Raw genomic sequence first — 23,549 nt, 5'->3', positions numbered from 1 at the left:
ATGTTGATAAGTGGGGGCCTTCCACACACACTTCTACACAGACAAGTGAAGATGGCGGATGTGTTGAGTGTTCTTCGTCAGTATAATATCCAGAAAAAGGAGATCGTCGCAAAAGGAGATGAAGTTATATTTGGAGAGTTTTCCTGGCCGAAAAATGTCAAGACGAACTATATCATCTGGGGGTACGTCAGCGTTGGTGTTACAGTATTTGCAAATGTATCTTGCAGGCCTGCAGCTTGTGCTTGAGTAAGGCATAGCTTGGTAGCTACAGGATGCTAACATAACTCTTAAACTCTCATACTTAATGGACTTTGTGGTAAATTCATCGTTTTGCTTTGTGTGTCACCACGACCCCATGGACACTTGTAATGGGCATTACGTGTGCGTTTATAGTGCCCATAATTATAAATGGTTTGTAAGCAACACAAAACTTGATAATGACGGCATGTTGTTAAGTAGTGTGGGAGTAATTTGTATTTCCCCGGGGACATGTTTTAAAACCTGGGGCTCTAGATTATTATCTTTGTTAGTGGAAAAAGCCAGCTGTTTATCTATGGAAGCTTAACTGTCCAGTGATTATCTGATTTTGATAAGTGATTTGTCAGTACAATGTACGATTTTAAAGTTGCAACGGTGGAGCTTGACATATTTACTGAACCACGTTTGTGTTGTATCCCTCCAGAACTGGTAAAGAGGGCCAACCCAAAGAATATTATACATTGGACTCTATTTTGTTCTTGCTCAACAACGTACACCTACCGCATCCGTCCTACGTGCGAAGAGCAGCAGTAAGTATTTAGAACGCTGATGTTTTCTCAATGTTAACATGTTAACTTAAGGGGAAAGTAATGACCCATTTATGTATTAACTTTGTTTTTCATTTGGCTTAATCTGTAGTTGCTAATCACTAGGGGTGTGAATTGCCTAGTACCTGACGATTCGATCCGTATCACGATTCATAGGTCACGATTCGATTCGATACCGATTAATCCCGATATGAATTTACAAGTCAATTGTTGCGATTTTTTTTTTTTTTACTCAAATTTAGAAAATACCATTCACTAAACTTGTGCATGTACACTGTAAGATTTGTATGAAAATGTATTATTTATTGATCGGAAACTTCAGTCTTATAACTAAGCCACTGTATTTAACAAACAGGTTGTAACATTTTTCATGTTTGAACAGCGTTGAAATAAAATATTAAGGCTTAATGTTCTTTTATTATAACATTCTTCCATTCTTAAGGTGTGAAAGTTAGACGTTTTGTGGAATATTTTTCCATCAAAAATGGATGTTAAAAAATCGATTCGGCTGCCTATTGAATCGATTCGAGAATTGCGTGCTGTAGTATCGCGATATATTGCCGAAACGATTTTTTTTAACACCCCTACTAATCACCATTGATTGTTAATGTTTTTCCCTATCCATTTTCATAGACAGAGAACATCCCGGTTGTTCGAAGGCCTGATCGAAAAGGCTTACTTTCCTACCTTAATGGCGAAAGTTGTAAGTAGCACCAGGGAATTGACATGGAGAACTTGTTTCACTTCATTATACTATCACAAAGATCAACACGTATTAATGTATTCTCTTGGAAGAAAGTTTGGTTGAGTCTTTCAATTTTGTTTGTTCACAGCAACATCGACAAGTATTGACCGAAGTGCGCCCATAGAAATTGGCCTGCAAAGACCAACACAAGGTAACTTTGCTTCAGTTTTAGTGCGTACATTTGCTGTCAGTAGCTATTTTATAGAAAATACAGTAATGGGGGCCAATCCCTACCGCATATAGCGGAAAAATGCAAATAATTACTCTAAGAAAAAAAAACACTAAATGTTTAAAAATCATTTTAGATATATTCATGTTGCCGCTCAGTGCTTGATTGTTGAAAGCAATAACCTGTTGAATGTTGTTCAGTGTGTCCTTCCATGTCAGTTTTTACTAAATGAATTACAACTTCAAAGGGCCACACTGACATTGTTTTGATGTTTCTTAGTGAAAAGAGCTGCCGATGAGGTATCTTCAGAAGCCAAAAAACCCAGGATTGAGGTGAATATTTGTCACTAATTTGAAGCCCCATTCACACAAAGGGTCACATAACTGCCTTATCAGACACATAAAAGTAGAACCAGGTTTTATTATCCAATGCCTTGGACAAAGAAGCCACCAAATTTGGACATTGACGTGTCTGTGTGTGCATTCATGCAGCGACACGACTCCTCTCAGTCAGATAATTTGAATTGTGATATCATTCTTGGTATTACATGTGTAATCTTGCCTATTAGTCAATTTGTAAATGCTGGAATAGGAGAAGTAAATGTGTGTTAACTCCTGTCAATACCTGCCTCTCAGACCGCTGACACAGAGACTTCAATTTATGTACTATTTTCTTTTTTGTTGAGCACAAGGTCCTGTTGCAAAAATGCACCTTCCTTACATGAGAATGAAAGAGGGATGTTTTATGCACTTGCCCCAAACAAGTAAACCATGACTATTTACCTCCTGCATTTCATGGGTTTCAAAATGCAAATAAAATTCCATATATTTCACATCATTGATTTCTTTCTAATAATTGTCGGTTGTTATCATTCAACCAAATGTGTAATGTACGTTTTATTTTTGTCTTCTGTGTGTTTTCTTGCTCTCACCTTCAGGATGAGGAGCGGGTGCGTCTGGACAAGGAGCGCTTGGCTGCTCGTTTGGAGGGCCACAAAGAGGGTATTGTACAGACCGACCAGATCAGGTACGGTGTACTCCTTGTGGGCTAAATAAATACTTCATAGTAAACAACTACAGATCCTCAAAATATATGCTTCATGGTCCTGCAGATCACTATCTGAGGCCATGTCGGTGGAGAAGATTGCAGCCATTAAAGCCAAGATTATGGCCAAGAAGCGGTCCACCATCAAAACAGATCTGGATGACGACATAACTGTGAAACAGAGAAGCTTTGTGGATGCCGAAGTGGATGTTACTAGAGACATTGTCAGCAGAGAGCGGGTGTGGAGGACAAGGACAACCATTCTCCAGAGCACTGGAAAGGTCGAAGTTCACGCTAAGTTAATAGTATCACATCTATTTGATGTTTCTTTCCAAGCATTCGTTCTGCTATATCCCATTTAATGTTCTGCATGGCTTATAATCAGACGAAATATTTGGCCAACAGACAAAAAAAGTCACTTTATCACAGTTGTTGATGATCAGTTCATTAAGCCACATTGCGCAGTACAGTACTTTTGGAAATCCACAAAACTATGAAAAAAATAAAACATATTGGAATTGTGCATTTCTGCAGAAGTTTGCAAATGATTTGAGAATGAATCCCCACTGATAAACAGGTTCATTTTGTAAATCTGACAATATGACGAGCAGCATACAGATTGCAGTTTCTTTCTATAGTGTATTAGCACACGTGAAGTATTGGAGTGCTCTCCCCAACTATACAAGTGATCGATGCACCTGTAAAGATTATAAAGTGCCTGTAGATGCCACAAGGTAGTGTTAAAGCACCACTTTTCTACTCGACGGTGTGATGGTTTAAGTAAATGAAGCCCTTCAGCATAATTATATGGCTCCAAGATACCACAAGATGGTGTGAAAGCTGTTCTTTTTTTATTGGTTACAGCTTTGCCTGAGTACAAAAACAGGGAATAGGCGATTTTCAGCAAGTAATTGAGGATAGGTAACACAGGGAATAGGCGATTTTCAGCAAGTAATTGAGGATAGGTAACACCCCCCGCCCCTCGGAAAAAAAAAAGGAGGGGGGGGGATACCGTATGTATCAGTTTTCCTTTTTGCAATTGATCAAATAATAAGCCTCTGAGTTTGTCAAAAATATAAACATGCCACAATTCATCTTTTCTAGAACTTCTCCAAGAACATCTTTGCCATTCTTCAGTCGGTGAAAGCCAGAGAAGAAGGGCGAGCCCCAGAGCAAAGACCGGCACAGAACGCAACTCAAGTGGTAAGAGCATTTTTCTCGTTCCGACCTCGTGTACTGTACGCACTTAAAATCGCCGCTCTTCACCCAGCCTACTTGCCAAGTCATGGGTGGAGAAACTTTTTGTGGTGGCAGTATTATTTAAATGAACCTTAATTTGGATGTCACAATCGGGCCAAAAGATTCATGGTTTACATGCAAACACTTTTTCAGAAATGGGCAGGTGAAAAAGTGTACTTGTTTGTGTAATTTCTCACTGATTGGTGACAATACAGCAGTAAGAAGATATTTTGTCTATAATTGTGATAACATAATTATTTTTCAAGTGCAAATAATAGCTTTTAAAAACACATTTTGACAATTGCTCTTGATTGAAAATGACATCGTGCGTGCTCAGGAAACAGGGAACGACCAATCATGGTTCAGTTTTCTAAAGTCATATGACCAAACCCAGAAAAAGGTGATCCGTGATTGGTCGTTGCCTGTTTCCTGAGCACGCACAATGTCATCTTCAGTCAACAGCAAGTGGCGAAATGTGTTTTTTAAAAGGTATTAATTGTACATGAAAAATAATGAAGTTATCGCATTAATTATAGACAAAATATTGTCTTCTCTCTGCTGAAATTGGCTAAAATATCCCTTTAGTATTATAATACTATATAGCTAATGGCTGCTGATATTTTCCAGGACCCTTCGCTAAGGAACAAGCAGCCTGTGCCAGCAGCCTACAACAGATACGATCAGGAGAGATTCAAAGGAAAAGAGGGTGAGTTTGCACTTGCGCTCATTTCAATTTTAATCCTGAACTTGTTTAATAGTGTCCATGCACGTGTATTAATCAATCAAATCTTCTCATAAGTGTTCCTCCATTCAGTTTGTTCATTATTGTAAATCTCAAACTGTTCCTAATATTTTTTTTAGTCTCACTTGTGAATAAGATAATCTGTTCATTAAAAGTACAAGTGTCCATCATGTGGGGACTCTATCTGTAAAATGTCTGATTGCATTACATTAAGATGTGTAAGTGGGTGTGTATAAAAATGGTGCCAGCCAATGATGTTTTTAATTGTTTGTTGTAGAAACTGAGGGTTTCAAGATCGATACCATGGGAACCTACCACGGAATGACTCTGAAATCAGTGACGGTAAGAACAGATATCTTCCAATGTAACTTAATGCAAACTCTACAGAATACCAAAACTGTTGAAACTGTTAGTTGTGTTGATGTTTAACGCACTAACTGTAATGGGTAAGTTGCATCGTGTGAACATATTTGACGAACTTCCAGTTGGTTGAATTCAGACCTATCGCAGAAGCCATCCTTCAATCAAGTTTGCGCCTGTTTTGTCATGTGCAAACCTCAATAAATCGAGCCCAGAAACGCTAAATGTTTGAGTGGTTGTCGTACAGGTTAACTTGCATAACAATCCCAGTTAAAAATTAAAGAGATACTTCACTTATTTAGCCCATTATAGCAATAAAAAGTTAATATTTTGTTTATAATGAATTTGATACTTTCATTATTTTTCATGTACAATTAGTACCTTTAAAAACACATTTTGCAACTTGCTGTCGACTGAAAATGACATCACAAGGGCTCAGGTAACCATTCACAGCTCACCTGTTTTCTAGGTTTGGTCATGTGACATTCACAAGCTGAGCTGTGATTGGTTACCCGAGCCCTTGTGATTTTCAGTTGACAGCAAGTTGCAAAATGTGTTTTTAAAGGTACTAATTGTACATGGAAAAATAATGAAAGTATCAACTATATTATAGGCAAAATATTAATGTTTGACTGTCAAAAATGGCTAAATAAGTGAAGTATCTCTTTTAAGCACTGGATTGATGACTGAATTTATGAATGTATTACACATTAACACATTGGAAACAAATGTTTTAAAATTGATAGCATTTCCAGTATATAAGAATAACAATGTTAAAAACAAATAATAATCTTTGGCCATTACCCTTCTAAAAATGTACCTCATGAACACTATTCATTTTATTCTGTTCAGTAAACATGACAGTCATGACAATCAAAACTGAAGTTGCAGTACTATGGAAAGGGCCAATCTGCAGCGATCCCAGAAAGGAACTTGACTTTAATGCTGTCTGAGCTGAAATGGTCAAGATCACACACTAATGCCAATGTCAGACTACGCGATTTTTTTGTCTTACACGACAGTTGCGCTGTCACATTACCCGACAAATTCGCTCCGTGTCGTGGACGGGGCGTGTAGTCACACTACACGTCTGAACGCGACAAGACACCTGCCGATCATCGCGTGTTGTCTTGCCAAGAGAGACGCGTCGGCCACAGTTTGTCGGGGAGGTGGGACAAAAAAAAAAAAAAAAAAAAAAAGAGGCACGAACAGGGAGTGTTTGCGTGAATGGAGCAAGCATGGGACAAGTGTGATGTGAGCGCATTGCTTGCGCTCCCTGCTCCGCAATAGTGTTTAAAATATGATTTAGTAGCCAACACTGTATTTTAATTTATTTAGGCCTATATGCCACGGGGCAATATAGCCAATTTTGTTCATTAATTTGCGGGATGACATCTTGTTTTATTATTTTATCAAACACTGAAATATTATATTGTTTGAGTATTTTTTACTGCTTCCTTTATTCATATTCGACTTGTTTTAGAACGGCGCATTGGATAGTATACTACTCACTCCGAGGGAAAAAAAAAAACTTTCAAGTGAGAGCTGGTGACAGTTAAGGCCGCCAGGCCTGGCCCGACTATATAAAAATGTGATTGATCCTCACTAAATATGTGCCCATCCCCACTCATATGCCCAAATCTCTGAAATTATTAGAACAGTCACAATATATTTTGGTCCTCTTTACGTCGCCGTTACCTGACGGGTTGCACGGATGCGTGCGCGCTCCATGCAGCCGCAGCGCTGCAGCTGGACGCTTTTTTTTTTTTTTCCCTCGAGATGCACCTGCCTGGCCCCATCCCATGAAATATCCAGGGGATAAATAAATAAATACATAAACGAATAAATGAACAAATGTATACATAAATAAAAAGAGCTATAAAGTGCTGTTCAGTGTGTGATTGACGTTTCACTCCCTCTCCCTATTGGTCAATGCTGTGGAACCAAACGGACGACGACGTAGGTATGTCACATTATGCGTCAAGACGAGCAAAAATTCTACTTTCGTCGTGATGGTCGTGAACCGTCCCGGACAACAGGCGACCAGTCGTTGAACGTGTCACATTACACGGGCGACGCTACGTCAAGACAACCCAAAATCCTTTACGACATGCCCCGTTTGTCCGCGACACGTCGGTCGGGCTGAAATCGGGCTGTTTTCGTGTAGTCTGACATCGGCATAACTGGATGATCACCAACTTTTTACTGAAGATCAATGATTCATCAGTCTCTCAACGCTGAACAAAGAATTTCTTACATCGACTACTGAGCATGCAGCTGTGAGCATATGCACTTTCCTAAAGTAATGCCTGATGTAGTATTTATTTGGATTTATAGTTTTAAAGGAGAAACTGCTCAGTCTAGCATTTTCTTGCATCTTTTGCATCACAGTGAATGTTTATTTAAAAAAAATGACACCCGGATTCTAACCAAGGATTTAATGGTCAAATGTACAAATGTTTTCCTCTCATCCTTATCACGGGTTGATTTGATTTGATCTCGAACAGTCAAAACTCAAATAGTAAAGGCTTCACAGAAGGCTATCATTTACAGTAGTTGGTTCATATAAAACAGTAGAAATAATTACATTCGAGAAGGGGGCAAAATGAACGAAATGCTTATTTCCTGCCCCCTCCTTGCAATTCGACTCATCTACAAACAACTTGTGTGTGTGTGTGTGAATGTGTGCAGTATATGTTAATGCAATCCCAAATTCCTCTTGCAAACCTAGAAATAACTTGCACACATCCATTCAACACTTAAAAACAATTTTGATCAGCCACATGATACAAATTAAGAAGAGTTATGACTGGATTTTGTGTTAGTAACTTAAAAAGTCATTGCGGTACAGTTTGTCTTGTTGCTCTGCATGATTTTCCAATATTGAATTATTTCCTTGGGCTGGAAGCCATGGGACGTTATCAGATTGTTGTACCTGCATCCTTTGAAGGGCACTCGCCAGTGGTTGAACAGAACACCATTGGGTAAATCGACGGGCTTCAAGCCCAGCTTGGCCACGCACACTGCCACGTGCACATCCTCCAGGTGCATCCGGCGCACACTCTGAGATGTCATGAAAATTTTGAGAGCCATATCTCCCGAGAGCACATAACCGGTTCCAGAGCAGAAGTTTGGATATTTCGCTTCCGGGTACTCCTCTTTGGAAACATACCACTTGCTCATTTTGTCCCGGATGGGTTTATCACCATGAATGACCATTCCTGTAAAGTAGTTCCTCTTGGGCTTCAGCTCTGGTCTGAGCAGCTTCAGGATGAGATTCTCTGTGTTGACAAACATGTCACTGTCCGTCTTCAAGACGTAGCTGGCCCGTGAGCAGTAGCGTGCCACCCAGTGCAGTCCCATCAAGGTTTTTAGGGTCAGGTTGTTGTAGGAATCCAAGAAGTCCTGCTGGATTATGTCGTGATATTTTTGGCTCTCTTCCTGGAGCATCCTTTGCTGATGAGCTCCCACCTCCCCCTCCCGTTTTCCCAGCAGAAAGAGACGGACGACCGCCACACCTTGGATCAAATTCTCATTCCCCCAGGTCTGGCGTATCGCGTGCCTTGCTTCCACCTGCACAGCCGCTGTGGTTATTATAAACACCAGAAACGGTGCCGCCAGACTCTCTCGACATTTGTCCGGTTCGTTGATGACGTAAGGGAAAAGGCCTCGGATTTTAGTGCTATTGAAGTCTCCCTCCTCACTTTGGTTAGTCTTGGCTGGCTTTGGTTTTTCCAACCCTGTGTCACTCTTAATAGTGGCGAGGATTTGCTTCTCATTGGAGGTGATGTTTTCTTGGCCTTTGAACATGGTCCAGATAGAAATGCTTGTATTCACGAGTGATTTTTCTGGATGAAGCCCTTCAACCTGGGACTGCCCTGGATTGCCTGCGGTGATATTTGGCCAAATGTGATGAAGCAGAAAGATGAGCAGAGCCAGCAGTGAGAGGAAAAAGGTGAGGTCGGCAATCTGTGTACAACAGTGGCGTCTTTTCAACTGCATGGTTGTAGCTTTATCACGCTTGAAAGTTATCTTCTGTCTTGAGGGTCAAGGGTTTGTCATCCTTTGTCATCTGACTTTGGAGTTGCAGGTCAAGTGTAGGCTGTCTTGTCTTGTAGAAAATCTGGTAGTAACCTAGGGGAAAAGGGAGAGATTGGAAAATATTGACACCTTGTGCTTACTTTTGCCAGAATGTGTGTTCGATGTGATGCGCTAAATGCTGAGGTCAAATTTCATGTAATTTTGGAGTACAAAGGGCTGTAGTACTACAGTCCGGACTCGACTTGGATTCCTTGGCATTTGGCTCGGACTCAGCCATTGAACTCGCCAAATATGTTAATCAACTCAACTAAGTCCAGCTATGTTTTTATTCCTGAAAATTAACATTCTCCTTCAAAACAAACTTGAAATACCGTTTTGCAGATGAGCAAAATAGACCAGTATTGAGATTGGCCCCACCCGGTAACCATGGCTACCAGCCAGGACACCATCTGAATGTTTAGCCTGACTGCGGGCACCAAAGTATGCAGTCTTTTTCTTACAGTCATGGCACCCAACAGAGGCGTTATAAAATTTGCTTTTAACAATCATCAAGAACTGGTGTTTGCCACATCTTTAACAAACAGACAAGCAAACATGAAGCAACATGCAGATTCTGTCAAGACAATTTCACTCATATGGCACCACGTTGAACTTTGTTGGACACTTTCAAAAGGCACCACAAAAAGAAGTCACCATTGAACTTGGACTTTGTGGCCTCGTGACTAGACTTGGACTCAGACCTTTGACTCGAATGTGATTTGGTCTCTAATGGTGGAGTTGACTTCAGCTCTGGTTTGTACATAACCAAAAAGAAAAGATGATTCTACTCTATTCTCAACATTAAAAACTTAAACGTTTAAAAAAAAAAAAAAAAACTCACCATGTCAAATAATGAATTGCTGTATTCCAAATTTGGCATATATAAATGCAATAGCAGCATGTACAGTACATATTCATCAATAACATGTTCCATTAATAGATGTGCTCAAAAGTAAATGGGGGGAAAAATATATATAATATAATATATAAAGTGAGGAGGAAATTATGTATGTTATTCAATTGTTTACTTTTTCAACTTGATCCCCACCACAGCATCATTGTTTTATTACTAGTATTAAAATCTCAATTTACTTAACACAATTTTTGCTAATTGAATTTGAAGAGGTAAATATATTAAAAAAAAATAATAAAATACCTGCTAGCTGATTCAGTGGAAGTTTCTGAAAGTGCAGCCTGTGGTCCGTAATTAATCAACTAGAAATAAACAAAGGTCCATGATGCAGAACTGTGTCTCAAAGTTGTGTGCCTCCTATGAAAGGCTTCATTTCGTCTTTTTAGCTTGTCTGACTCGTTTCCTGCAACCACTCAGGTTTCATCATTGTGCATTAACAATGGATATTTCCATGAGCAAGAATATTACATTTCTTGAAGATGTGTTATGGTTGCACTTTGTTTGTTAGCATTAAGCGAATGCTCGCACAACAGATTGCTACAAAACCTTCTTTCAGGAAAGGCCAAGGATTAGTGCATCTTAAGGATGGTTTTTGTCTTTCACTTTTATTTACAAGAAAGTTACATTTTGCTTAACGGGTAAGTCAACCCAAAAAAAAAAATCTTGACAGTATGTTCTATGCAGCCCCACTAGTCTAAATAGGGTATTCTGGTTAATATTGTGTTAATAGAATAGGAGTTAGGTAGAAAAATCCAGCAGTTTTTATCCATATTAGAAGGCCGCCATTTTGCCACTGAGCCACTCTGATGTCATCTTCAGTCAACAGCAAGTGGCAAAATGGCCGCCCCCTGAGATGGATAAAAACTGCTGGATTTTGCTTCATAATTCATATTACACACCTGAGGATGTCATGTTTAGACTCGTGAGGTCACATATAACATATTTCATTAAAATTTCCAGTGCCTAGTCTTTGAAGCCTAATATCACATTAAATGACAGTTTTTAGGGTTGTTTTTCAGGAAGGGGCATCTGCTCGGAAGGCCCAGACTCCTGCATTGCAGCCGGTACCACGCCCAGGTGAGTTCAACAAAAAAAAAAAAAAAGTCTAAAATTCAGAAAGTTAAATTTTAGGCCTAAAATGTCTTAAAAAAACAGCCATATTTTCATCCTAGGTCTAAAATTTAATTTACCCAAGTCTAAAATTCTTACATCCACTCCTTACCTTTACTAGAAGTGTCTGCTCTGTAGAAAGAAAGAAAAAGAGAACAAAAAATGTGCGTGTTGCGTTGTTTCTGTTATTTGCGTGCTCAAAGAGAAGGAGACATTTGAGGGGGTGCGTTTGCATTGTAGTTCAATGTAGGGAGCTAAGGTACGTGGGGCGGTGCAAGTGAGATGTGACGCGCGGCGGCGGCTTGTTTTGCCGCGAGATACGACAACAGGAGGGGGAGGAATTATCGTTGTTGCTTTCTGCGGACATCCCGAGCTCAACATGTCAAGCTAACCCTACCGGGACAAAACTAAACAGGCAGGGTGGTGAACGACGAACTTACGGCACGGGATAGTGTGCGCGCGTCAATAGACAGTCGCAGAAGCCGGTGCCGTACATTTCGGTATTTCCCTTGGCTATCGAGTCCTCTCGGTGCACTTGTATGTCCCGGTGTACTGCGCGCGACTCAAAACAATAACTCCCGTGACGATCCAATGCATGAATTCAAACTTCACACAGGTATGTCCCACAGCCAACACACCAGCTAAGCTAAAAGCACATCGCAAGCGTCTCTTGTATTTTATTTATTTATTTCCCCCCCCCCCTGTCAATGTCCACAACTAGCATGACAAGCAGATAGGAGAATTGAGACGTGCCCGCAATGAACGTCATCAAACTCAAAATGAACCACAGCAAAAAAAAAACAGCAGTGATTCCGTGGTCATCGTGTCTCAGATTAATTATTAAAAAAAAAAAAAAAAAAAAAAAAGACGTCATACATTAACCAAAAATGAATGTGATGGCAAAAGAAAAATTGTTGATAAAAAGGGAAGGTTACTTTTGGCAATATTTTTTTTGATATATTAAGTGGTTAAAATGTGTTTGATAGATTTATTGTTCCATAAGGTGGCTTCATATTTCTTTTGGCTGGACGGTAGATATATTTAATGTCTCAAATTTTTATGTTTCTGAAATACTTCACACTTTGCACATACAGTGTTTGTGTCTTTTTAAAGGTTAAATATTTATATTTCAAATTATCAGCCTTTTGTTTTCCTGATCCTTATTTTGAATAGAAAAAAAACAACCCAATTATAACTGTCAATAACGACTAATAAATATTTAAACTGATAAATTTTTCAGTCATATCGCCCAGCCCTTTGTTCCGGTCCATTTAAATAATTGATTCAATATATGAAAATATAGAAGACATTTTTGCTGTTGTTTTTTAACACGTTTGAAGATATCGTAAAACTTTGTGGTGTTTTAAGATTAACGTCGATAAGCAACAAATGTCACTATAAGTTTTGAATATTTAAATGAATCGTATGTTTTGATAGCCACTGCTGTTGCAAGCAAAACTTGTGTTCCAATCAAATATTTTGCTAATATATCGAGTTGCGTATGCGTAAAGTCATGCTACACCTCCACAAAAAAATGGTGCGACCAAATCCTGTGCTGTGCGAGCAACTAAAAATGTTACTCGCACCAGTGCTAGTCGTGGAAAAGTTAGTGTAGAGCCCTGCAAGTTGACATGGTTTTGAGAATAAAATATGTGACCCCCCTTTTTTTTTTTAGGGGTCTTCGGTTGGTTGTGAAGTTGGTCTAAAAAAAGGTCTAAAATTTCACTGAGTGATTCCTGCAAGAACCCTGTTATTTTCTGCTTTGACATCACCATAGTGATTATTTTTTTTCTTCAAGAGGAAAAAAAAAATCAATTTGTGAAGTTAAGTGTAGACTTTCTGCATTCATTTAATAGGTTTCCCCATGTAGAAATGATTGTATTGAGGGGGCTCAGTTTTTGTCAATATAACTCATTTTCAGTGATAGGAGAAATCAACATTCACTAACTCGATATCCAATACCAGATTTTGATGCTCTGAAAGATTCTCACATCAAACTATCGATACTTTTATTTGAACTGTAATGTACAGTATATACATTATTTAAAATCTTGTACACCTCAGGTCAAACCACAACGCAGAATACAAGGCATTTATGATGACGAGGTGGAGCGGATTAAAGAGTAGCTAGTGTACATTGTAGTTCCTTTGGTTTAAGCAGCACATCGCTCACCACAAGGTGATTGTAATTACCTTTAATATGAATGCATCCTACTAAAAGTAAAGTAAGGTAACGTACTGCAGACATGACATCTGTAAAGCTGCTGTTTACTGTTTAAGCAACATGGATCCAGGGAAAATTTGCTAAACATTTCAGAATTGATCAGAAAAGAATTCGAAATTGGTAAACACAGTACAATATTCTGATATCCTTCTGACTACCAGCAAAAAAACATTGTCCAATCATGTTTATTTTGATATTCCCCAATCTTTGTGAATGAACTGGAATACTGCAAAAAAAAAAAAAAAAGTTTTTATTTTTAAGCTATGATGTGTCCCCTACAGATGACTTTTTTTTTTTTTTTAAACTTAAATGCTCGGGTCAAATCCATCCATCCGTTTTCTTGACCGCTTATTCCTCACAAGGGTCGTGGGGGGGTGCTGGAGCCTATCTCAGCTGGCTTTGGGCAGTAGGCGGGGTACACCCTGAACTGGTTGCCAGCCAATCGCAGGGCACACAGAGACGAACAACCATCCACACTCACAAGCACACCTAGGGACAATTCGAAGCGCCCAATTAACCTGCCACGCATGTCTTTGGAATGTGGGAGGAGACCGGAGTACCCGGAGAAGACCCACGCGGGCACGGGGAGAACATGCAAACTCCACCCAGGAAGGTCCGAGCCTGGACTCGAACCCGAGTCCTCAGTACTGGGAGGCAGACGTGCTGGCTCAAATACAGTTAAAATAATTCACACAATACTTTAATGTGTTCTTAAGAGTCTTATAGAAAACATGCTAACAACATTTAAAGCCTAAATTTGTTCAATTAAAAAGTCTTATGCACTTTTCCTCTTCCCTAAAAACTACTTGTGCTGAGGGAAGCCATTTTCTTTTATGATGCAAGCAAATGTAGCAAAGCCCCACCCCTACACATCACAAAAGGAGTTAATTCAATCGTATGCACTGGCTGGGAGATATTCAGGTTTAAAAAGGTCCACTACAGAGAACACATTTGAATTGCTGGTAGTCAGGAGGATATCTAACGATTCCTTGCTGTAGGAGCAAGTACAAAATATGTATTGTCTTTTGCTGAACCCAAATCCCTCCCAGACTTTCCCAGGCTTTGTTGGTTTTGATTGTACTCATAAATGAATCTGTTTTTGTGTCTTCTAGTTTCACAAGCCAGACCTCCACCGAATCAGAAAAAAGGTAAGAATACCTAAACTAGTACTTGCACATCGTACTGGCACATTGGGCTACTGTTACATAGGACAAGGACAGTATTTGTATTAACATTAGCATGTATTAACCTGACGCACCTCGATCTCCGGCAGTGCATGCCATTTGCAGCACAACATGCGCGGTTGATCAAGCAGAGAGGAGAGAAAGAGGGGGAAATATTTCCGTGTTAGTTTAGGACTACATAACGTAACCCGGGCTGATCGGCAATGACAGGGAGACATTTTACGATCATTCTTATGTGCCAGATGCATACTGTACACCCGCGCCAACCTCTGAAAATATATTTTTAAAATACGATCGCAACAATAATTAGTACTTTATGAAAGAATTACGTCGTTGTCGTCCTCTCTGCTCTGTACAGCTTATCGAAACTCTCGGTCCAACCTCGCTTTCTGATAATGTCATCTTTCTCGCAACTGTTACTATAACAACCATGTTGTTGGCGCAAATCCATTGCCATGTGTGGTAAATCAGGTGCAAATTTCCTCCAAGCTGTCAGTTTTGTGGGCGTGTTTGCGCCGGTATATGATTAGAGCAATATCCTTAGTGAATAGGTGGGTAACTGGGCGCAGACTGCGGGTGCAGTTGTGGTGCAATATTTCGCGCTATTGCCCGACGCAGCGCATTCTTAGTGAATATGCCCCTCAATGTTCAAAACAGCATGTTAAAATTGCACTAAAAAAATTGCACAAAATAGCAAGAGAACACTGTAAATATAAAAACAGGCAATTTATATTTTTTAACATTGCATCTATGCAGTTGAACTCTCCATGAGGTTTATAATGAACAATTTTTGTTCACACAAATAATTTTATGGGAAGAAAGTACCTTGAGTACACAATATTTGTTATATTAGAACGACAATCTTATTGTCTGCACAGGTTCCCGCACGCCCATCGTCATCATCCCGGCCGCCACCACTTCACTTATCACGATGCTGAATGCCAAAGATCTGCTGCAAGACCTCAAGTCAGTCTCACGCTCGCATTAGAAGCTTTCAAAGCGTTGCGGGGCGTCATTTGAGCCAAAACGAGGCAGGTGGGCAATCAGCTGGATCTCTGCCTCCCCGCCAGGTTTGTCACATCTGACGAGAAGAAGAAGCAAGGCATCCAGCGCGACAATGAGGTTCTTCTTCAACGCCGCAAAGACCAAATCCAACCGGGCGGCAACACGCTTTCCGTCACCGTCCCCTACAGGGTCATCGACCAGCCTCTCAAACTCGCACCGCAGGACTGGTAAGATGTTCGTCCACGTTTTACTGACCAGCTCGTGTAAACTGTTTTGGGTTTTTTTCCCTCCGCTTGCAGGGACCGAGTGGTGGCTGTATTTGTGCAGGGTCCTGCCTGGCAGTTCAAGGGCTGGCCCTGGCTACTGCCTGACGGCTCTCCCGTCGACATCTTCGCCAAGAGTAAGTGGCTCGCCATCTCGTTTATCTGCAAGGAATGAACAAGCTGCCCGTCCTCAAACTCCCAATTGAACGTCAGTTCGAGCCTTTCACCTGAAGTACGATGAGGCCAAGACGGACCCCAACGTGCAGAAGTGGGACGTGACGGTGCTGGAGCTGAGCCGCCACCGGCGCCATCTGGACCGGCCCGTCTTCCTGCGCTTTTGGGAAACCCTGGACAGGTATCGCACTTTTGTCAAATGACTTCTTTTGTCTGGCGTGCTTCACCATTTAAATTTTCCCAAGTTGTGCTTGTGAGTGCGTGTTCGTCTCTGTGTGCCCTGTGATTGGCTGGCAACCAGTTCAGGGTGTACCCCGCCTACTGCCCAAAGCCGGGTGGGATAGGCTCCAGCTCCCCCGTGACCCTTGTGAGGAAATGCGGTTAAGTAAATGGATGGATGTTAAGATTCTTCTCTTAATGTTTAGAAGAGACCCGTTGGATAATTATGTTGTTCTTGGGGCCAAATGCTCCACACTGACACCATGGTGTTCTTTTGTTTTTATTTTTTTAAGGACAATTTACATGAATCAGAAGACATCTGTGTAACTCTAACTCTATCTTGTCTTACCTGCCTCCGTTCCCTCTCTGATTGAGGAGAAAGGGGGGGCAGCAATTAACTTAAGAGGCGGCAAGTTTACTCAACTCTGCGAGCTGCCAATCATATTGTTCCCTGTTTAGTCCGCAGCGCTTCCTCTAGAATTTTTTTGTCCAGCAGCGGGGTTGAGGCATTTGGGGAACTGTGTGACCCCGGGTTTTCACCGGATGCGGTTGCGGTGCGGTTGCGGTGCGGTGCGTCTTGACTGCGTGCGCCGGACGGGTCAATTTTTTTTGTCAATCCACACCAGCTCCGCACAGCTGCGGTCCGGCAGCTCCGTCGCCGCCCACTTCCCAACGTGTCTCGCGGGACCGCGCGCGCGCGCGATCATGTGGCATTTCACAACGAGAGGTGGACTTCTTTTTATTTAACATTTTCTTCTTCTTCTGCTATGAGATTCCATGCAGCATCCTTTTTTTGGTTGTCCTTGTAAAGTATATTAATAACGAGAGTCGGGTCAGTGCGGGTCCACTCTTTATTTCTGTCTTCCGCGTCCGGCTGCCGCTCAGTACGGCAAGCGAGACGGGCACAACAAGCAATCGCGAACATCAAACTCACAATACATTACAGTCCTTATAAAAAGGATGTGCCGTGTCATATATTATTTTGTGGTTTTCCACCTCCAATATAAACCTCTCCTCGTCCATGTTCGCTGGTGTCTAAACCGTGAATGAGCACATGGCCCGGCGACGCCCACGTCACGTTTTGCTGAAAAACTTGCGAAATAGGAGCTGGCGAGTGTTTTATTCTGAAAGGTAACCGGAAATTTATTTTGAAACTGCCTCGGTCTTCCTGTCCCGCTCGATGTGTTTTGTGCTAGCTTGCCATTTGCCGGAGGCCTACCGCTGCGGCGTCCGGCAAAAATAGAAAATAGGTCTATCCTTGCGGAAGGCTTGCGGCACGCCGCAGGCCTTCCGCAGTCGACACGCAACGCACCCGCAAGCGGTGTAAACTGCACCATTGGAATGAATGGAATCTAATTGCTTGCGTCGCCGGACCGCACCGCAACCGCACCACAACCGCATCCGGTGAAAACCCGGGGTCAGTGTAAACAAATGACACTTTCCTTACCGTCTAACTTGAAAAATCGATGCCGAGTTATCGCAATCTAATAACTTGTTTACCTCTTCTCGGGTCGGTAATTCGCTGCGTTATTGTTTATCTGTAATTCGATAATTCGCTCCTCTCACCCTGCCCTTGAAAAAATGTTCTCCCTGGGCGCATAAAAAGTTTGAGATCCCTGGAATGGTACCAAGAGTGCATCTGTTATTTTGGGACCCTCCGATCTCTACTGAACAGGAACACGAGAGACACAAACTCACAAGCGTTTCTTCTCTTGTCTCTTTGTCCTCCAGGTACATGGTGAAATACAAATCCCACCTCAGGTTTTAAAGTCTGACCAGGAAATCCCGATCAAACCTCTGGTCCTGTGAAATCATCTCCGCTGGGCTCCTCTCCACCCGTGTTGAGCGCCCATCCCATATTCCAACGCGATACTCTTAGGAGAGGAATAATGGAGCCCCCAAGGAATCAATCGCCTGGCATCTTGTAATACAAATCTTCACAAAGAGGGAGATTTAAAAAAAAAAGGGTGGTGGGCAGCGGGGGTGTTGGAATTGATTTCAATGTTCCAATGTAGTCATACATACAAATTGCTTTTCTATCTAAATGATGATATAGTGGAATTGATCATCAAAAAAAAAAGCGAAGAGGAATTGTGACTCAATCATTTGGCTAAATCACAATTGCCACGACGTTTGCGAGTTTGTTTTGCGTTCTGGTGTATATACATGCTAAAAGTCTACGGAGCCAAAGCGCTCTGGGGCAGAGACAAAAGGATGTAATACTTTTAGGGGGCGCTTGTCAGCTCTGTTTGACGCGTCGTTTTTGAGATACTCGGCCATACGATGACCCCGTTGCAAGCTTCAGTTTCCTTTGTTGATGTCGTCATCGGGCCAATGGAAATGTGGTTTCTGAAGTCATCACTTGAAAAGACAATAAAAGCCCATAAGAAACCTACCTATGTGCCACTGTCTGTTTATGAACGAATTGCAGACTCGTAAACCATCAGCTTGAATTCATGTTTCTGTAAAAGTGTCTCAATGTCAAATTCAAATGATTCATTTTGAGCTCTAAAACAGATTAACTGCACAGAAGAATTATAAGTGTGAATATCAGCTATATTACTTTGTTATGACAATCATGTGGAACCATTCCTTTTCGGAAGGAATGTTACCACGCAAAATCACTCCATTCTGTAATTGAGACGTACAAGATTTTCAACATTACCATATTGTAAAATTGATTCTATAAAAATGCTTGCCAGATATTAATCAAAGTCAAGTGAAAAAAAGCGGTTTCTAACCTGGATTTATGACTTCACTTCTGTTGGCATTTTACTCCATTTGCGAGCAGCATAACAGCTAAATGCTACTTCATCATGTCTGCTTGGAAACCTGGGCTTCACTAATTGAACCTGAGTTTGCGGAAATTTCCATAGATGAGACACCTGTTGCAAATTTTACCGTTCAGCTACATGTTGGCTAAAAGTACTGAAACACTGAAAAGGTCAGATTAAGTTCACCTATAAAGGTCATGGTGAATTTGAGGTTTGTCCTGAAATTCCACCCAGAATGGGCAAAATTGAAAACAAATATAAATTTTATTCTATATTCATCTGTTTAACTAAATGAGCGGCTTTGGATCCACACCATACATTTCTTGCATAAAACCAAAAGACCATTTATGATGGGAAAAAAATGCATTAGGATCGGTTAACTGTTGACTGGCTGTAATGTCGCCCCAGAATGTAAATCACGTCCTCGTGATTATGGCAGACGCGCAAAGCCAGCGACCTCATAATGACATTTTATAGAACCCAACACTTTTATTCGGTACATGAGGTCCAGTAGGACACCAGCTGTTTCATAAATATACCTTGCCGGTGGGGTATTAAAAAGATGTTTCTAAGTGGTGTAGAACCGCTTTGTTGATGTTTTAATATTTTGCTTCCTTTTAAGAGGAGCAAAATACTACAAGTGATTCTGTTTCTGGTCCGTTGTTTGTTTGTTTTTTTTGTCACTATTTAATTTTGTTCTGGACTGTATTTCAACATGAGCACTCACTCATTGCAACAGTGTAGATTAGAATGTGCCAAACAGTCGATCTCTTTTCCAAATACGATCAAGGTCGCCTGCACAAATCACTAAAAGACGGGAAATTACAGACTAGTGCATCCAGGAAGTGTTTACAGTTCTTTAAAAAAAAAAAAAAAAAAAGCGTTTTAGTTTTGTAAATGTATTGTGTGTTTTTCATCATGTTCCGTCAAATACTTTCTGGATACATCATATGTAAACATAAGGAATATTGGTATTCCTTATTGTCATTTATTTAATACACTAGCTTGTTAAATGGATACTGACAATTGTTGACCATGTTTAAAATTCGTTTGAACTCAAATATCACTTAAGAAAAATAGATTCTACATGCAGGTGTAGGAACCATTACAAAAACAATAGAAAACGATTTGGTGATACCAGTGGTCTCAATTTTGCAGCATAAACCTTTCATTGGGTGGTACATGTACATATGCTCACTATGTACAATTGTATTTAGTATTACTGCTTCAGCTGGGATCAGTACAAAGAAGCTAACCATAAAATAGGCCTAAATGTGCAATATGTTAGTTATTCATGTAAGTATTTAATTTATTAACAACCTCCGAATTACCTCCAAAACACCACTCGGTGGCAAGATTGTTCTGCCATGTCTTCCTATTCCTTCATTATTATTATTATTATCATCATCATCAAAGATTGGGAAATTTCACTTTATTTTTAGATTAATTTTAAAGTACTGGTGTAGGGTTAAAAATGTCCCATAAACATTTAATCTCAAAGTCGGTCTAAAATTTCAGTGCATTATTTTATTATTTCATGATATAGAAAAACGTAGGGTATGTGCTATTAATTATTCATAGCATAATTTATATTATTTCTATTTATAATTTGTATTATTCCTATAGTTAGACATATGATTGAATTTGCAATTACAACTGCCAAAATAAACATAATATATATGTAATCAACGACCTACCTGTACGTTTCCGCTTGTCGTGGCCATTTCTGGTCATAAACAAGCGGTAATATCCATCTATCACCTTTTGTGGACAAACTGTTGTGCAGATTATCTTTTTTAACACTTTGTAACACTTTTGTTCTGAGTCCTGTTTATTTTGAGTGTGATTCCACTGTTGACCACTAGATGGTGGCACACTTTTGTTTGACACTGTTAATTTGAAAGAAGAATGAAAACAGGAAGTGTTTCAGCTTAGCCTAGTTTTGCTAAAGATAACTGAATGTCAAATTCTCTTCAATCCTGCTTTTTACGCCTACAGAAAGTGATGGTTGTCTGTTTACATACAGTATAATGTGATCTTACAAGTAATTACAAGTGTTTATATGTATTTGTATTATTTTAAAAAGTGTATTTAAAGATGTACTAGTAAATGGGGTTCAACTGTGTGAAAAGTGCCCTTTACACTTTGCAGTTTCGCTCATCAAAGTAAACATCAAGATCTCTCTTACGCAGGAGGTCTGTATTTGCTTTCTGAGTGGATGATGGAGCAACTGAACAATTATTAACTAATCCTGGTCTGATTGAGGAACATTTTCTCAACTTTGCCAGAGAATATTACACATCCTGACAAAATGTTTCTCAGGTGTCTTGGATTTGTACTTGTTTTGTCTTATTCCGGAGAACTTCATGGTATGTTCACTTGGCTCTGATACCGTTTACTAAACTTGCAGCTTCTCTCTATCACTTTTCATGTTTTCTTGTTTTTGTTTTTTTAGCCCAAAGTTCAACCAAGGACTGTCAGGCTCCCCAGCTGGAAGGAGGTTTTTTACTGCCTCAAAGAGACACCTATTCGCATGGTAGCCGTCTCGCGTACGCTTGCAACACTGGATACAGACCACCAATTGAGGGCTGGTGGGCCACCAGTGTATGCTTCAATGGGTTATGGACTCACACACCACAATGTATTGGTAAGTGTAATTATACAGGAAGTTAACATCAACTATTTTTAACTTCAAAAGCAGTGTTGGCATTTCTAGCATGCGAACAGTTGGTAGCAATTGTTGAGTTCAATTCAATGCCTTACCAGGAAGTAGTCTGGTTGCTTCTTCTTTTTTGCAGGCTGAAGTGGTGTATCAAATCCCCTCATTTATCGTCCTGCTTGCAAAAAGTGCTTACGTGTGACTAATGCAACATCCTGGGTCACCTCAACTAGTATTCGCTGAATCGTTATCTCATAGGTCACCGTAATGATGGCTTTTTTTTTTTTTTTTTCTAAGATTGATTAATGTTTTTCAAGTCCTCATCAGTCGGACAGATTCTTGTTCTGTGTGCTTAAACATGAAGAGGAAAAGACTTACAAGAACAAAATTGTCATATCTGAAATATTGTAATATTCTGCCTTATCCTAGAAAATTCTCAAAGCCGTAATCTTGAAAAGAGTGAAGATGAATTTATTTGGGTTGAAAAGTCACATTTTTATCAAATAAATATAAATCATGCCCAAACTTATATTAGTCAAATTTAACAAGGGAATAAATTGAATTTTAAGTAAATTAAAAAAAATGTACAAAATGTATGCTATGTATAATTTTCTTCTTATAATTTTAGAACCACCAATTCATAGAACCACACAAAACTTTTTTTGCGATATATATATATATATATATATATATATATAATGCAACTGATTAAAGGGGACATACGAGTGACTATTTAATTGCTTGTATCCTTCACCATTAAATATTAAACATGCATATTAATTCATATTAAACATGCATTGTTTTTATATACTGAATACTAGGGATGTAACGATAAGCGCAATGTCATGATATCGCGATATTAAAACTGCCACAATGTTGTCGTCGTCATTTTATTTAAATGCAACACATCTGTTCAAAAAGTCGGGTTGATTTGCATTTATTCCATTCATGCAGTTCTAGCACCCTCTGGTGGCTACTTTTTTAGTGCAATTTAATTTTCATTAGGGATGTTTTGGCCCTTCTATGTTTCAAATCTACACAAATTGTCAGATAAAGGGGAATGTAATATGCCTGTGTAGCAAGTCAATATGTGGAGGAACTCAATGTGTACATGCATTAGCAACATAATATAATAATAATAATAATAATAATAATAATAATAACAACATAACATTGCTGTTTTGTGCAAAAGCACAATATTGTGCTTTTTTTAGTATGAGTTCTTTTTTTTTTTTTCCAATATTGTGACCTTTTTTAAAGATCACCAACCTCCCCACAATATTGTGATAATTATCGTATTGTGTCCTTCATATCGTGATAATATCGTATTGTGACATTTGGATATTGTTACATCCCTACTGAATCTTTGGTATAAACTGTGTAGTGGGACTGAGTTGAAGTTCCTCCCTCGGGCGGCATGGCTCAGTGATAGAATGGTCGTCTGCCCTCCGTGAGGTTGTGGGTTTGATCCTCACCCCTGGTGACCATGTGGAAGTGTCCTTGAGCAAGACACTTGAACCCCGATTTCCTTCCAGTGGGAAATGTTGAGTAAATATTTTCTTTACGCCATGCGAGTGGCTGGTAACTGGTCCAGTGTGTTCCCCGCTTTCCCAAAAACTGTTGGGATAGACTCCAACTCACTATGACTCAGTTGACATGACTCATTTGATTAATAATTACAAACAACAATGATTTTTTTTTTTCATCCATTTTGTTAACTCTAGTATCTTAAGTGTGGAATTTCCAATGTGGAGTAAGCACTTTGGACTGGGCTATGTCGATGGAATGTAAGTTTTTGAATGTTATGTATTGATAAATTGACCGTCCTGCAAAGTCGCA

The 23,549-nt window shown here is 39.9% G+C and overlaps 3 protein-coding genes across 3 annotated transcripts in view; 2 read left to right on the top strand and 1 right to left on the bottom strand.

The window, feature by feature from the left end:
- The first annotated feature begins 14 nt into the window (after positions 1-14).
- On the top strand, positions 15-18,672 carry cdc73 (cell division cycle 73, Paf1/RNA polymerase II complex component, homolog (S. cerevisiae)). The gene is made up of 17 exons (XM_077520820.1): positions 15-182; positions 683-788; positions 1,440-1,509; positions 1,640-1,702; positions 2,000-2,052; positions 2,658-2,746; positions 2,832-3,045; positions 3,869-3,967; positions 4,631-4,709; positions 5,023-5,087; positions 11,118-11,175; positions 14,545-14,580; positions 15,495-15,582; positions 15,687-15,848; positions 15,921-16,021; positions 16,098-16,239; positions 18,009-18,672. The coding sequence occupies exons 1-17, from the start codon at positions 52-54 to the stop codon at positions 18,043-18,045; spliced, it is 1,593 nt and encodes a 530-aa protein (XP_077376946.1). The 5' UTR covers positions 15-51; the 3' UTR covers positions 18,046-18,672.
- LOC144018568 (beta-1,3-galactosyltransferase 2-like) lies at positions 7,484-21,922 on the bottom strand. Its single transcript, XM_077520863.1, has 2 exons — positions 21,815-21,922; positions 7,484-9,239 (listed from the first exon to the last, which is right to left on the bottom strand). Exon 2 carries the CDS (start codon positions 9,105-9,107, stop codon positions 7,935-7,937), a length of 1,173 nt encoding a protein of 390 aa, XP_077376989.1. The 5' UTR covers positions 9,108-9,239; positions 21,815-21,922; the 3' UTR covers positions 7,484-7,934.
- LOC144018561 (complement factor H-related protein 1-like) overlaps positions 21,257-23,549 on the top strand; it is an 11,018-nt gene continuing 8,725 nt past the window's right edge. Inside the window, exons 1-2 of the mRNA XM_077520850.1 lie at positions 21,257-21,420; positions 21,507-21,698. Coding sequence (XP_077376976.1) covers positions 21,363-21,420; positions 21,507-21,698 — 250 coding nt within the window. The 5' untranslated portion in view covers positions 21,257-21,362. The remainder of the gene's footprint in view (positions 21,421-21,506; positions 21,699-23,549) is intronic.

This window comes from Festucalex cinctus, chromosome 1, assembly GCF_051991245.1.
Source record: "Festucalex cinctus isolate MCC-2025b chromosome 1, RoL_Fcin_1.0, whole genome shotgun sequence".
Classification (NCBI taxonomy): Eukaryota; Metazoa; Chordata; class Actinopteri; order Syngnathiformes; family Syngnathidae; genus Festucalex; species Festucalex cinctus.
This window is presented reverse-complemented; position numbering and strand designations above follow the sequence as displayed.